The sequence below is a fragment of the Mycteria americana genome, chromosome 5, assembly GCF_035582795.1.
Source record: "Mycteria americana isolate JAX WOST 10 ecotype Jacksonville Zoo and Gardens chromosome 5, USCA_MyAme_1.0, whole genome shotgun sequence".
NCBI lineage: Eukaryota > Metazoa > Chordata > Aves > Ciconiiformes > Ciconiidae > Mycteria > Mycteria americana.
Genome location: NC_134369.1, coordinates 30577377 through 30594458, shown reverse-complemented (window position 1 = coordinate 30594458; position 17082 = coordinate 30577377). Strand labels below are relative to the sequence as shown.

Here is a 17082-nt window from a genome sequence, read left to right as displayed (position 1 = left end):
TGAAGTTCTGGAAATAGGTAACTTCAAGGCACATTAGTCTATGAAAGAGTTATAAATGAAATATATACTACTATTATTTATATACATTACAGAAATATTGTATGTTATAGGTAATGTATTATGTAGTATACAATATTATACAAACTTATAATATATGAAAGAGTTAAAAGTGAAACAAGATTGCTTTGCTTGAACTGAATGGCAAGGACTCTCAGTTGCAAGCCACACTGACTAAAGTAATGTTTTATTTTATAAAAGTCTTTTCTGGAGAGAGACTTTAAACTGAACATCTAGAATTCTCTGTTTCTGAGGGCCTCCTTTCCACTCAATCAATCCAATTTAGTTATGGCAAACTATCGGTCTTCAGAAGCTGAGTGAGACTATTTTGCCTCCAATCACAAGACTGCAAGATCAAGGAAGAAATGGCTACATTTATCGTATTAAATACCCCTATGATTTTGCGTAATTTTTGCCTTTCACATAGCCACCCTTTGAAAAACAGAAACACAGAAAATATTTTTCCAGTGTTTCTTAAAGGCTTGATATGAACATGGACTTCAGTTTGTACTTGGTCTCCAAGATACTAGTAGAGCCCTGCAATGTAGCTAGCTTATAAACTACTGAAGTTAAGACAGTAGGGGGAGCATAAAAACACTGAAGCATGAGAAAGATTCCAATGGACCTTTTTAAAGAAAATTGTAACTTCTGCCCCAAGAGTTGCAAGTCATTCCATAATTTGTACTGTTGTTGGAACATGAGTATCTCCAGTACCCACTGCAAATTTCTCCACAGTTCTCATCCTCTCCAAACTGGCACAGTAAAGCAATAAACCTAGTACGCTGCATTAGTAGACACTTTCTTATCTGTACCTGTTTTTCAATGTTTGGTTTGCTGATCTGTACAGTCTGAGGTCCAGCGAGCCTGGTACCTGGTGCTGCTATCACGATGCTGGTGAGCTGTGCCATAGGGAAAGTTTTGGCTATAGTTGCTGTCTGCCCATTAACTACACGAACAGGATGTATGGAGTTCTGAGAGTTGGGTAAAGAGGTGGGTGTGAACTTTGTTGTCAACATCACAGGCCTCTGAATAAGCTGAGGAGCTGCAAGCATTGGAGGAGGTGCTGGGGCAATAGGAATGTTATTTTGGGCAACTGGTTTAGGTCGAACCTACAAAAAAAGAGGAAAAAAAAAAAAAAAAGATATATTTGTATGTCAGTATTTCAGACGAACTTTTTTACTAAGTCTTTCAATTCAGCCTGTATAATCTGCAGAAGGTTGCTTGATTTTTTTATAGAATGTAATTTTTAGCATAGTGTCCTAAGTATGCTATGAGAAGGAAAAGCCGCATTTTCAAACCTACTTGCATAAAACCCATCCATAACATTTGCATATGCAGTCACTGTCCCTGAAATGGTGGTATTTGCATGCACAGACACTTATATTGCATGTTTATTGCCAAGTGCCTTATCTGTATCTAAATCAACATACTGGTTTTGCAAGCCAAAAAATTCATGTAATATTTACAGGCACAGCTGAGGCTCTCATGTTACAAGTGTGTCTCAGGGCTTTATACTGAGCCTCCAAGAAATCATGAACAGTTGATTGTGCCCTGAAAGAAATAATTAAAATTTTCAGCAAATCCTTGTTACCTTTGTCAACTCTATATTTAGACACCTGCACAACCAATCTCGCTAAGCAAAAAAATTGTCAAGATTATACATTAATCCCTCACTGAAAGTGCTAAAGGCTACAGGTAAATGCAGTCATTACTCTTTTCTTCTTTCACAAGAAAGAGCCACAAGAATCTTCCAATCCTCCACCACCAATACTTGCTTATTTCTTGCCCATTGTTAAGTTTGTACTTATCACATCATTACAGAGTACAGAAGTAGAATACATTACTCTGAAAATAAAGTCTTTTTCCTTATTTAATTTCTATTGTCCTATCCACCTTTAATACTCCATCATGCATTTTATCATGGAAAACTAGGTCACATTCCAACAGATCTCACCATCCCCATATCTTAACCAGATACCAGCCTATACTTTCCTTTTTTCTTTTGTAAAAGATTTAGACTTTTATTCACAGCACTATGTACTTCTTACAAATGAAATAGTTCCTCCAAGATGTTTTTTTAAATGAAGACGCAATCTGTGTCTTTCCCAAACCATTAGAAAAAAGTAAACCACAAGTTTTACTGCTCAGCTGCAAACAGAGGTCACTCTCTGTTGCAATACAGAAATACTTGGGAACAATCTAGAGACATCTCGTCTTTCCTTTTTTGCTCATGAGCAGCAAACAACAATTAGAGCAATTTAAGGCCTTGGGTGATGCTTTGATTTTGCTGATACCTGTTCCGTGGGTTCATTTCATTTGATGCAAATAGGATCATATATGATCATCATATGTGAATTTCATAATCACAGACTCATGCAGGTTGGGAGGCAGCTCAGGAGGTCTCTAGTTTGACCTCCTGCTCAGAGCAGGGCCAACACTAAATGCAGACCAGGTTGCTCAGGGCTTTGTCTGGATAGGTTGTAAAACTCCAAGGACAGAGCTTCCACAATGTCTCTGGGAAGTCTCTTCCCCTCCTAACTGTCCTCAAAGAGAGAACTGTTTCCTTATACACAGTCTAAGCCTTCCCTGTTCCAATTTATTGTCTATAATCCTCCTGCCAAGCACCTATGTCTCCATCTTCTTGTTAATTTCCTTGTTGATATTGGAAATAAGGCTGCTGTTAGGGTGCCCTCGAAACCTCTTCTCCAAACTCAACAAGCCCAGATCCCTCAGCCTCCCCTTGCAGGTCATATATTCCTGCCCCCCAGCTATCTTAGTGGCCTTCCTCCCCTGGATTCATTCAAACTTACTGACTTCTTTCTGGTACCAGGGGGTCCAAAACTGCATGCTGTATATCAGATCCAGTTTATGATTGCTGAGGAAAGGTGGATAATCTCTTCCCTTAATCTACTGGCTGTGGTCCTCTCGGTACAGCCCAATATGCTGCTAGGCTTCTTTGCTGCCAGGGCACACTGCTAGTTTAGCTACTGTCAACCAAGACCTTTTAAGCAGTGCTGCTCCCCAGCCAGTCAGTCCCCAGTCTGTACCTGTGCAGGGGGTTAGTCCATTCCAGGTGCAACACTGCGTTTTTCCGTACTGAAGCTCAAAAGATTCCTGCTGGCCCATTCCTCTATCCTGTCTAGGACCCTCTGAATGTCAGCACTGCCCTCGAAGAGTATTGACTGCACCCTCAAATTTGGCATCATCTGCAAACCTGTTGAGGATGAATTGTCTCCTCCACCAGGTCACCAATAAAGACTGACAAAAATGACGTTCATAGAAAGTATCTCCTATCTATGCTGTAATTAAGTTCCTTCTTCTATTGCTTGTTCACTGTACACTCACCTGTGGAAGAAAATTTGGACGAGGAGTAAGTCTGGGAGGAGGGATGAACTGCGGCACTTTTATGGGCTGAGGCGTAGCCTGAACCTGCTATAAGAACACAAGAGAGTTCAGTAAGAGGAAAATAGCTTTGAAGTTGTTCACCAAAATCAACATCCTGAATGTATTTTCAGACCTGATATCCCCATTTTTCCACTCTGTAAATAATTTTTAACAGTAACAGGTTCCTCATTAGAAATGTAGTAAAGACAGAGCTAATCTTACTTTCCAGTTCCTACACACCTTGCTTCTTAAATTGAAGGTATCTTTCCTTTTAGTTCAACTGTACTAACTACTGTGCTCTGCAATCTAAAACCATTTCATTTGAAGATAATGAAAGCTCCTGGTTGTTTCAATAGTTAAAAATTGGCTTTACAACAGACAGAAAATAATAACAGGCTTTGATGTCCAGCTATATGAACCATTGTCCTTTCATATTGAATGGCATACAGAAGAATGAAAGAATACCTCACGCAAATAGAAAAGATCTGGAAGTTACAACTCTTTTAGCAATATTAATGACACTATGAGGGGTTCTAAATACACAACTTGCAATTTTCAAAAGTAGGCCATTCATTTGAAACAATTAAGATCTGACTTTAAGGCATCCTAAGTACTTCCCCGTGTAACTGAAATCAGTTGGATGGAGCTGCCACATGATAACCTCTGAATAGCACTACTAGCTACCCTAAGTTGAGTACTCGGTGAGATTCTCTGAAATTAATGTCCTTGTTAGCTTCCACCCTTCTGTACTTCTGTCCACCCACATAAGATTGCAATTTACTTCAAAAAGGTCTTGTACTGATTAATTAATGCTTGGGAAAATATTCTGAGATTTTTGATGAAATCTGCTACAGAAATATAAATCATGGACTATTATCAAAACAGAATCACCTCCCCAAAGCTAAGTTATTCAGCAAAGAAATGAAGCACAGACAAAAAGGACAGATGAGAGTGGTGCAAGGGATGACATGGGAAAAGAGAACAGTACAAAAAACTCCACTCAAATAGTCTTCTCTATTCTGATTGCAAACATATGCCTCATTAGGAAACAAAATTACTTCCATTTGCATTATTAAACTGTATTTTTCAATAAAGATAAATTGGATTTATGTTTAGTGAAGCCTTAACCTTTACTCCAGAAGTAAAATTTCCCTGTCATGATGCTATACAATGCCTGGTTTCCAGACCAAGAAGCCTATATAACCCAATTAGAAAACATTACTTCTTTCATTTCTAGGTGGCTAACTGTTCTGGAAAAGACTGTGTGATGTAATCAAAGCACTTTCCAAAATATATGCTTAAAGAACAGGTTCTGTATATGTGTATGAAAAAGTGGTGAGTGAAGACATGGGAGTGGGCAGAGTTAAGTGATGTGTCTAACACCTGAGACTTTTATCACACAAAGGGAACAAGAGAGATTGACTCAAAAAAATCTAAGATGAAAACCCAAACTGATCAAATGAAGAAAGTCTGACATCTCCTTTACCAAAGAAAAGAGTAGGAATTCTGCAGAACACAGCCACATAGATTAGGTAGGGGCTAAACAATCACTACTTCCCCATGACTAACAGTTACTAACAGGGGAAACTTTACACAGAGGTGATAATAGCATTGATTTAATTCTATAAAGCAAAACAGTAATAACAACCCATGTAGACAGTAAATGCTTTTCTCTTAGACTATCATTTTAACAATGTCAACTAGTGAAGACTCACGACATGTCCCTACTATTCTTTCTGTGCAAAAACCTGACCGTTTATTTTTTTCCAATAGCCCTCTTGTAAACTAAACCCACACATATCTGCAGGGCAAACACATGAAACGCTTACCAAAGTTACTGTGTTTTTTGCCACTATTTGGACCGCCTCAGCTCCTGGCCCAGTGACCTTATTTGTTGTCTGGAGGTTGACTGGTGCACTCTGCGCATCAGTGCTGAGGACTGCTTTCTGATTGTTGTTGATAGCAGTAACCATGGCAATGGTAGGTCTCTGACCCACAACAGAGGCAGGCATGGTCGCAGTTGCTGCTTTCAAGACGAGAGGTAGTGTCTTAGTGGTGATCATAGAAGCTGTAGTTACAGTTTTCTAAGGGAAACAGAAAATACACTGTAAGAGACAGAGACACTTCGTATCAGACAGGACGTGGGTTGGTTAGTCAGAAACAATAGACAGTAAGAGAAAGAAAAGGCAGCACTGACTCTATCTACCTGTTGTTCACACAAGCACGTTATCTTACGCCTCTGAAAACTGGATAGCTAGAAAGGATTCTCTATTTGGGGCACTTGTTGGGTCTATTTTAATCATCTGCAGCATTACAGATTGATTCAAAACAAATTCCTGAGAAAATGACAATCAAGTGTTAGTAGTGGCATATGCATTTTTGGATCTTTTAGTTTCATATTATTTCCAAATATGTACTGTCAATATCAAACCTGTAAGGTGGAGGTTTATGAAACATACCAGCAAACTAGCTTCTCATCAATTAAAACTCAAATTTTCAAATGGAAAATTTATGTACAGAGATCCTCACAATCAGAATAAGAGGGGAAAAAAAATTCATAAATTGGTTTCTTTAAGAACAAAAACGTGTTTTGATTTTGGGTATCCCAAATTTCAGTTTTAGGCATACATACAGTTATTTAGCCCTTAACTTTCTTTCCTAAGAATATCAGTAGGTCTATCCTGAAGTTGTAAGAGCTGGCTGTTAGTCTGTCCAGCTGCAGGCAATTAAATCCTGTGGAATGGGGTGGTTTTGGAACATACACATGGTGCCATGATTGCTCTCAGCCAGTTTTAAAGAGAGTGGTTTTGAATCACTTAATGCCAGCATTTACCTGAAATGCCTGAATACACTATGCCCCAAAATTCCAAAGTTAAAACAACTATATTTTCATAGTTTTGTTTTAAAACGTACTGTCTTCTAAGATGTTAAGGGAAACGGACAATTATAAATCTCATTCAAAAAGCAACAAGGCAAGAGGGGCTCCATATAAAACCAGAACAAAATGTGCACAGAAAACTCATGACAAGCGACAACAGAATGGCAAGTGAGCTATCTTTTCTCTTTGGTGTAAAAAATCCATTGTACCAATGGCACTGTATCTTCAAAACAGTTACTGGCATGATCAAGCGCTCCTAGTATGCAATAACCACCATTCCTTCCGGATGTCAGTGCTAGGCTCTACAACAGGAAACAATGGAGAATCAGGGATCAGGCAGTCCTTTTCGTGGTCTAAACATGCCTCATTTAGACTGCTTGATTTTAATCACACAAGACCTTTCTCTTCTTTCTAATAAAATAATATAAATATATTTCCAGTTGGATTCTTTAGTATTTTCACCAATATCATTTCCTTAAACAAAAACGCAGTTTACTTTCACACCTCTACTTTCATAATGCTTAAACTATATCCCCTGTTAATTATGCACAAGTGTGAAAAGAATTCAGACACTGTATAATGCCAAATCAAAGGATAATTCATTATTCCATTTTATACATTTATAAAAAATCCAGACATAATTAACTTTTTCTTGTCACAACATGAACAATTCCCTTAACTTTTTATCTGAGATTTAAGAGCTTCTTATTGACCTCTGCTGCACCTTCTCCAAAGCAAGAGGCTCCATTCCCCTAATGCAGTAACATTATTCAAGCTTTTCCAATGAGATGTAACATGGTGTAATTTTCACAAGCATTACATTCATCCATAAACATTTTAAAGAAAAGTGTAATCAATCATGTAATACAAGACTGTGATTCTTTCAAGGTGTTCTAGTAAGTCTGTAAGTACTAAGAGTACAGTTTCAGTCAGCAGATCACAGAGCTTGAATATCCCTGTTACTTTGCTGAGCATTAATTACCTCGGTTATTCTAAAAAGTTTTCAATGCATGAATTCATACTGAAGTGGCATTCATAGTAAGTCTGCATTATTTCACATAATAACATTGCAATAATATGACATTTTAGCAGGTTTGCTGCTTTATGAAAATTTAAAAATCCCTTCTTACTGGACTATATTAAGTATATTAAAATGTCACTATTGCAGCAGCATATATACCTTGATTCCTAAATTTAATTACTCTGAAAATAACCATTGAAAGCATTCTCTTTACTGACACAGCCTTGAAAGGTGTATTATTTACAAAAGTAGGCACCAAAAAACTTTCTAGAGAGACAAAATATTTGACTTTTTTTTGTTGAAAGAGATTGAGGAGCAAAAGGACAGAGGCACAACCTTAGATGCAAAATGTGTACAGAAGCAAGTGAGGTTACTTCAGAATTATACCGACATAAATAAAAATAGAAAAGTGTTAAGGATAAAAGCTGGCTTCTTTATTCAAATGAGAGGATGACCTGCCTTTCAGCTTATAATTACTTTCCAAGTACAACTGTATCAATGATAGTCAGAAGGGTGTAGCAGTTTTTTGACTGTTTCACTAGAGGGCTCTTTAACTTTGAACAAAACCTCAATTTTTACAACCCAGGAGATGACCTGGAAGTTAATGCATGAATGCAAAGTGTGGAATACGAAGAAATGCATGAAACTGCTTTTGCAGTCATGTTTCCTGACTGAAAAACAGAGACCAGTGATACAGCAAATAGTGATCCATTGTTTGCCTGTAAATATTTTAGGATGTAGTAATATTTACTTCTTTGTTCTGTTTTAGCTTTGATATAGATGTTGCTGCTCAAAAATGCCTTTTCCTTAGTTAAGTTTGCTGAATTTCTTCAATATTCTTTTATCAAAAATACAGTTACCCAAGTCTCTCAAATACATTTTTAGACAGCATCCGAAACAACCTGTTGAGTTAATGAAAAAGCTAACAGCCCAACCATTTCTCCCCCTTCAGTTTCCAGGAAAAGGGAAGACAAGAACCACCATCAGTCAAAGCTGTGGTTGTGATTCACTGCAATGTGCATAAAGTAAACTTAATGGGTGAATTCTGCCATCTGCCTATCCAGGTAAATGTGAACTCCTGAGATTGCATCAATGGGAAAAAAGACCTCACATACACTTCTTTTTACAAAACACCTCCCTGCGCTTTCTTGCTGTTTTATTAGCGCACTTTGGGGATTCTAAATATTTGAACAGGAGAGACTTTGAATCAGCTTGGAATTCCCCTCTCAGTAGAAGCAGACCACTTTCTCTGGTGAGTTCTGGGATTATGTCTCTAATCCTATACTGTACTGAAATTCAGTGTACCTTCCCAATAAAGACACTACTTTCTAAAATTCAAACTTTGCAATTACCATTGTATACTTTTAGACTAATCCTTGAAGACTCAGGTAAGTATTATTTGATACAAGTTCCATCTGTTTAAAAAGAACCAAGCAGAAAGAAGAAGGAACTGTTTTCTTACATTTTGTTCACAGATACAGTGACCACTGTGTTAGTCTTCTAAAAATAAATTATTTTAATCATAAACCTCATACAGTGCATGTAAAGTCTTTACTGTTTCTTGAGACCTCCTGGGTATGGACAGACAATCATTCATGCACCTATGGAAAAGATAGGTTCATTTGCTAAACTTTGATTTATTTTTAAGAAAGGTGATACTGCCACCCTTCTTTTCTGTATGGTTATGATCTGACTTTTAAACACTACATATATTTTTTTTTTACTCAGATAGGAGGTTATTGCTGAAAAAACACACAAGACCCATATGTGCATATGCATAAAAGGAGAAATTCATATTGGTACACTAATGGGTGTAAATGAAAGTTTGTAATTTTCTCTCTGAGCCTTTCTTTGGGTTTTTTTTGCAGTGAACTTCACCTTCAGCTAGGAAAAGAATTATTGTAGAGATTTTTACCTGTGATCCAATCACGTTTGGAGAGGGTGCAGTAGACTGCTGCTGCTGTTGATGGTGGTGTTGCTGTAGCTGTTGTAGTGGTTGCGGCTGTGGTGTCTGTAGTTTGTTTTCTGACTGTCCCAACGGCTGTATTTGAAACTTACTGTCTGGCTGTTCCTGCTTCACTATCAAATTCTTTCGAAGCTGTTCCACCACTCTTTTCTACCAGATAAACAAAAACATAAACGGAAATTATGGGTTATTTAGCTGCACATATTAGAGAAGATAGTAACACCTGAAGCTACATTTATTTAATGTAAATAAAGAACTGCTCAGAAGCTTAGTGGGATTTCTCTTTTTGGAATTTTAAGTATTGGTGTTATCTAATGGGCAGAGTGTCAAAATAGGCCACAGAGGAGTATTGCTGCCCAGCAGGGTGACCTTGCTACCCTTGCAGAAACCCACCCATCCAAATTCAGCCTATTCACAAACCACTGCAAGACCTCATTAACCCATATTCACTTGAGACTTGTTAGCATTCAGATTCCAAAGTTTCTGACTCCTTCAAACATGCACCATTCCTACACAGTGACGAAAAAGGACTTTAGGTTGAAGCCTCAGGGCTGACTTCAAGGCAATGGGGATGCCATTTTGTACCAAGCATCGAAACTGAGTGAGGAGACAGCTAGTTTGAGTACAAAGTGGGGAATAGGAAGGGCATGGATGTGTGGTCATTCTGTTCAATATTATTGTCACCTGAAAGAAAATCAGATAGCACTACCTACGTGAGAAGGAAACTGCAGAGTTTTATTTCTCCCAGCTTAAAAGCTTCCTATTACATTATAGCTTCCATGAAAGTTTGAAATTATTTAAAAAAGAAGTTTCTTCTCCTGGTAGCCATTGTGTATCTTTAGACGGTAACTCAACAGATTTAAGAGCAGACCAGGTGACCTGCAGGATAAGATAACATGTCGCCACATGGGTAATATGGGCTTACAATTTATGTTCATATTATACTTTAGTGTGGACAAAGGTGAAAACACGACGAGACTTTTTACCTTTTGTAGGCATGACAGAAAACGGACATTTTTTCCTACGCTCCAACCACCCCCAAATTAGGACAGCTTTAAAAAGATTTAGACATATACTTAAGTCCCCTTGATCAAGAGCATACGCATAATCCAAAACAGTTATATGACAAGGTTGGCTTTGGAGGAGGACAATGAAGTCAAAAGACGTGGTAGGGGCTCAACTGAGAAAGCTCTAGGGGAAACAGAAACAGGCACGAAACCTCTACCAGATCCAGGCACTGACAGAGTGGGCTGCCCCAAGCAGTTCCACTTACGCAGAATGGAAAAGAAAAAAAAAAACCATTCTGACAATATCAAATGTTTAGATTTTTGTTTTGAAGCATAAGTATTAAGACACAGTACAAAACAGAGAGACGGAAAAAACAAAAAAAACCCAAAACAAAAAAAAAAACAAAACCAAATCCAGCTATTTACAACCAACTGAAACCATTTTTTTCCCTCAAATTTCTTTCACACAGGATTATGAAATTCTGAGCTAACAAAATATCTGTTCTCTGCATAGATCTTGTGGACGTACTGCAGACTTTTGATTCCAAGAATCTTGCTTATGACGAGTTAAAACTGCTGTGCCTCACACAGCGAATGTGTATCTCTAGCCCAGGAGGAGATAACAAAAGGTGCAGGATCTCAAATTGGCAGATCTGAGAACTGGAACTTTAAAAAGCCAAACACAACACACAATAAATGAAAAAAACAACCCTGTTTCATAAGGTTGAAATGTGTGAGCTCACATGACTGACCTTTTTGTAAAAGACTGAATTCGGCGACTCAGAGATGTACAGAAGGAGGACTGCCTGGCTTCTACAAACCTCCAGCCCTGGCTGGGAATGCATGCTTAGCTCCGATGACAAGAGAAACATAGGCCCGAGCTCACTGAAAATTCAGGGAGTTGGTAATGGACAACAGCGTGAAGGAACTATTTTATACTGCATCCACAAAAGTGCTAAAAGTTGTCAAAGCCTAAAAGCTGTAAATTGTCTGTTCCCTTCTAGAACAAGGAGGAAATAGGAGGTGTAGAAGGCATTTTTCTAATTCAGATACTTTACATAGTTTTAAATGGCCTTTGTCTATCAGCTCATTCGTACACATAATAACTGAACCATCATTTAAAATTGCTTTCTGAAAAGATCAACGACGTTAACATGCAAACCAAAGTGCCGTGTCAGCAAGCAGATACAAGAGCTGAAAAAGCATTTCCAGAGAGTAACCCAAGGGGGAGGAGAGGAGAATGGAGCAAAGTAGGAGAGGAAATAATATAACATGCCTATGGAATACCTGCCAAAAATTGTACTGCACATACACTGCACAGGAGGCTAAAGAATTACTGTACCCGGCATGAACAGGGAGGGAGTGTTTGTCTTCCACAGCTGCCTGTATGAAATTCAGTGATAATGGTGCTCTTCTACTGATTCCCTAACTGGAGGAAATCAGCAGCAATGGCCCAAGAATTCATTTCCACCTTGTTCTTTACAATGGGAGGGGACATTAGTGAAAGGATTTTAAAAAAAATTAAAAAAAAGAGAGAGAGAGAGAGGAGAGAGAGAGAGGCAGGCTGGAGGACTCCTCTGACATACTGCTACGCCAGGGCGAGAGCCAGTGAGGACGGGAGCAGGAGCGAGGTGAGTCACATCGCATTCACACACCGCCTGTTCCACCCCCGGGCCTGAACCATGGCGTGCAGAGCTGGGGAAAAACAGGGCCGAAGCGCAACTTTTATTAGTGCCTTGCGCAAAAACTGAGGCTCAGCATATTTGGCACAAGATGGATAACATGAGTTGAAAAACGCATTTGCTCTGGAAGTCTACACTAGCCTGTTAGAGGCTGCTGAGAGCTGCCTGGCAGCAGCATATCCTGCCATCCATATCCATTATGCAGATATTAAATTGGAAGAAACATCTAATGCTTTTAAGATTCAGAGAGTAAAACTGAAGTTTGCAGTGCATGCCAATTGCTTACTCAGTTTATTAAGCTGCTTCTACCAACTGTCAGTAAAAATACCACACTGAAACTACAGAAATCATTTTACTATCTGCAAGACTGTTGGGATTATCTGTTTGCTAGTACTCATCAAGAGGGACTCTGAACAACATATTCCAAAATTACTTAGCTTAATTAGCAAAACCAGATGAGACTCTCAGGGTTGCACCTACACAGGAACTAAGAGATCTACGCCCATTTTCAGCACTACCTTCTGGTGCATCCTCCTCTGCACAGTCTCAAGCCATGCTGTCAGTCTGACCGCTGTCCTGCTGGAACCACTACTCTGCAACCGCACAAGAACCCCGGCACGTGTCTGTCTGCAGCAATGTTAGCAGAGACTCATTTTGTAGGGGATTAAACAAGAGGGTAGTATGAAAGAAACTCTTGTCTACTGTCAGACTTGATACTTCATTAAAACTGTATTTTAAAATTGTTCTTGAGTGATTTGACTGTTCTTAATCAATTTTGAAGGCAGAAAGTACAATCTGTATGACTGAAATTTGCCAAGGCTAGTATAAAGTCCTAGCTACATGCCTTAGAGATTGAGTGCCAGTGAGATTGAGGTTATCTAAAAGTACCGCAGAACTCTTAAGAAATAGTCCTAATTCTTTAAATGTAATCATTGCCATTTTTCTTTCCCACTCTTATTTAAGAATATTTAATTTAATTAAATTCTTACTGACAAATTCCAAATTTTAAATTAAGATTAACTCAGTCATAAACACATCATCATAAACACAACACAGTAATTTTCTGCACGTCGGAAAGCTCTAACCCTCCCTATATTCCTAAAATAGTTTCTATTCCTGCAACACTACAAATGTATCAAAAGCATTTGTCTTTCAACTTTACTGAATTTTCCTCAAAGCTGAATGCCAATCCCCTCTTTACATCCAGAACGTGAAAGAAATTGATATCACATCCCTTCTTCCTGTATTCTACCCAAAAAGTAACTGCTAGCCCTCTGCCATGGTTACTATCAGACTACTTCATAACCCATTTGTCGAACAGTGCCCTGTAAGCATACTACATAATATCATAGCTCTTGCTCTCTTGACATCTTCATTGCTAATCTCATCAAGAACCATTCACACCACTGAGTTCACAGGGCCCTAGACATCTTATATGACCCTTTCTTAAAGGTAATAATTGTAATCAATATTGTGACATTTAGTGATACCACTTTCTCATTCATGCCACAGGCCAGATCCTAACACAGCATTAGAAGATTATTTTGGTTTGATTAAGCAGAAAATCTGTCTCTACGTCTTGTTAGCCATAGATCTGTGCCAAAAGGTGTCTTCTCAGTGCTCCTATAAAAAACTATCAAAATATGTTGCTATAAGATAACGAAAGTCCTTCGAGCAAACTTAAAGCTTAGTAAGGTTTAAGTATAACATGATTAGCTAAGCATTATTTCTATTTTAATCAATCAATCAGTAACAAAGTAGTTCTCTGAGTACAGTAATTTTTTAAATACTAGATCCCTTGTTATATTTGGTGACACATTTTCTTCTTCATCCAAGAAACACATTCAGAAAAGCATATGTATCTAAAGGAAGGTCTGTTTTTAAACCTCAAAAATCTGTAAAAATTAAAACACAAAAATCATCTAAAAATGAGAGACAAAAGTAAAGTAATAAGCAGCCTTGCAATGCATACCTTTTATATCACAAAAACAAAGCTTATGTGGTTTGAATTGCTTAACTGCCTGCTAGTGACCTGCTTTCCTGCTCCACCAATTCCAGGAAGTCAGCTATTAAGGATCCCCTGTAACCTGTTCCCTCCAATGACCAAGAAATGTTCTCTCGAATATAAAAGTTGCCAACTGCTGAGACTGAAATGGTAAGATAAAGTATTGATTTCAAATAAGCTCCAACTTGGGATTGGGGAGGATGGAGAGAATTTCACCGCCCTGCAACCTTCCTTTTCAGCCTCCCGCCCCTCTCCTTGCCAGCCCCAGCCCCATCCCCTGCCACTACCCAAAGAGAAGTGAAATACCTCTGCTTTTTGACAAACAGAAAGAGACCAAAACTTCGTGACAGAAAGAAGCTAAAAGATTTTGGAGCCCTGGCACCGTTAGTCTTTAACGTGCAAAGATGGTGCATTTTGGGAGTGGAATTTGGGAGTGGAAATATTACAAGCAAGGAGAACAATTGTACACTGCTTTTACAATAATTGTACACTGAGAAAAATTGTATCTACTGCTTTAAGATAGTATCTAAAATTTAAATTGTGAAATCCAATTATAGAAATTGATGATGCAGAATCTACACCAGTGAGAAAAAAAAAAAAACTGCTGTACAAAACAACTTGAATTTAATTCCATTGAAAGATTGATCAAAGGACTATAGAAATATTTTCAGCTATTTCTGTGGTTATCTTGTATTTTTATGGGATTTTGCACTTCTGGCTGTGCTTCACTCATACTCAGATCTTCTTATTAACAAAAAAATCTAAACTAACTAAATTAGAAAGAATTTTATTCAGAGAAAAAAGCATGGTACAATTTCCTACTTCTTAAAGGTGATCAAACTGGCACCTATACTTTCCAGTCAGAAAAGACGCTCTCGGGACAGAGGTGCTTGAATGGGAACGTAGCAGTGCGACTGGGAGACCACCTCCACCACATACTTGAATGTCTTAGTGGGCATGATTACTGAAATGTGCACTATTTCTTTTTATAGTTTAAAAACCTAATTATTTTTTTTAAGCTTTTGTTAAATACACAGATATTTTAACCATACCCAGTCAATGGCTGCATTGCCAACACTCCAGTAACCATCTCAAAGAGCATGTGCTGCGTTCTGCCCACAGAAAGCATGGCTGAAAGCTGCACAAAGATGCAAGGACTTATTTTGCATGTCTAAAAGGGGTTGTGGAGCATGTTAGGGGAACTGAATGCTTCTCCTCCCTCTGCCATGATGGTCCTATGGGATAAACTGAGCAATACATTTATGATACCAATGAGCACTAGAGATGGACCAAGACAGTACAGTTAATTTTGGTACGCCCTAAATTCATGAGCTTGCTTTGCAGTCTTAATATCTTTAATATAATTACTGAATATGGCATAGGGCACCTTGTGTAAAATGGAATTTAAATAAATCTTCATTCCGTAAAAATCTACTTCGACATTTTGTCAGATAAATATTGTTACATAGCATTGGCATGATGTGAAAAGTATTTCTGTCATTAAAAATGCTGGTAAACTTATTAGACTTCAGTATATTTTAAACTATTTAAAATAATTAGTACAGGTGTGATTCTGAAACAAATACACAGTTCACACATGAACATACATACTTTGAAAAAGAATGTGGGTTTTTCCTTTACGATAAACACTGCCTGAAGTTGCTAGAAATCATTCAGAAGTGAATTATGTAAGTTCTGAAAATAATGTTCATTCTTTCATTCTGAACAGGGGAGAATGCTTATCATTTTTTATTTTATTTAAAAATATAGCTAGAATTCTAAATGAAAATGACCAAAAATAGCTGTTGTGCCATTCTGCTTTATGTGACTTCTTGATTGCTTTATTTTCAGTACCATGTCTTGTACCATTTGCAGCACCACAAGACCAATTAATTTTTGGAAGGGAATGTTGTACCGTGAAATGCCTTATGCATCACTGTCTTCTCGTTTTAGAATTTTTACTCTTGCACAAAGTAGGGAACGGAGACTGAACTAGTAGGAGCAGCACACATACAACATTTTCCTGCAGCTTATATATTAAATAAATGTCATATCTACCTCCCAGTACTTATGTTAACGGAAAGAAACTTGCAAGAACAGCTACAATAATTAAACAATGAAGCAATTAATGAATGAAGAATTAAGTGTATGACAACAGGCAAAACAGAACAGGAAAAACAGTTAAGTGCAGTACTTTGAACATAATTAAGGAGGAATGGAATGAAAGGGGTGAAATTAATTTTTTTAAAATTTGACAAGGTTTGACAAAGTTTGTTTTGTTTTGGTTTAGGTTTTTCTGCTTCCCAGAAATACTTCCAAGCACAAATACAAACTGGTAAAAGGATGTGGGGATCACCTGAACATGACAAGGCTGAAGAAATGAAAAAAATTAAACTGCTGACTACCACAGAAAAGGTGCTCATTTTGATTTTATCTTGCCCATCTCTGTATTGTTCTACCCCCATTTGTCTGTTTCAGGGGAAAAAAAAAAATCTCCTTAGGAAAAAAAAAAAGCCACCTAGATTGTGCAGAAATGAATCAAGGGTTCTTTTGCACTTCAACGTAAAGTATGTTTCTATGATCTCTGACTGAACCTAGTTTCCCAGAAGTGTATAATATGGTCTTGTAAAATCTGTCATGGAGAGAAGCCTGGGATATAAAATCTCAGCACAAAAAATACCGTGGATTATTATTGCTATGCAGGACTACACACAGGAACAACCACCCCCATGGGAAAGCCATTCGCATCTTTACACGGCAGCCAGTTGTCTAGCTAAACACCTCTGCCAGGGAAGTCCTGCTGCTTCTCTTCTCTCACCTCTGATTTACCTCATAACGTGACATCCTTTAAACTGAATTTCTCTGAATTAAGCAAGCCCAGTAGAGCAATTTAAATTTGTAAAGTTACTTCATGTTTTACAACCAATCAACATAAATAAAAGTCTACTTTCTAATCTGGTAACTCCTCATATTTTTGAATAACCCAAGTGGAAAGGATTGTCATCAAGTAATTTTACAGCGTACTACTGCACAGTAACACAGTCCCTTGAATAAAAATGAATCAGCTTCAGCAGGATTCTTG

At 37.9% G+C, this 17082-nt stretch overlaps 1 protein-coding gene across 9 annotated transcripts in view; it reads right to left on the bottom strand.

Annotated features, from left to right (window-relative positions):
- Positions 1-17082, bottom strand: part of PHF21A (PHD finger protein 21A) — a 139819-nt gene that overhangs the window by 24972 nt on the left and 97765 nt on the right. For all 9 annotated transcript variants that reach the window (XM_075502701.1, XM_075502698.1, XM_075502703.1 and 6 more), the window contains 4 exons: positions 9256-9456; positions 5271-5525; positions 3403-3489; positions 870-1166 (listed from right to left, as the gene is read on the bottom strand). In XM_075502701.1, coding sequence (XP_075358816.1) covers positions 870-1166; positions 3403-3489; positions 5271-5525; positions 9256-9456 — 840 coding nt within the window. The remainder of the gene's footprint in view (positions 1-869; positions 1167-3402; positions 3490-5270; positions 5526-9255; positions 9457-17082) is intronic.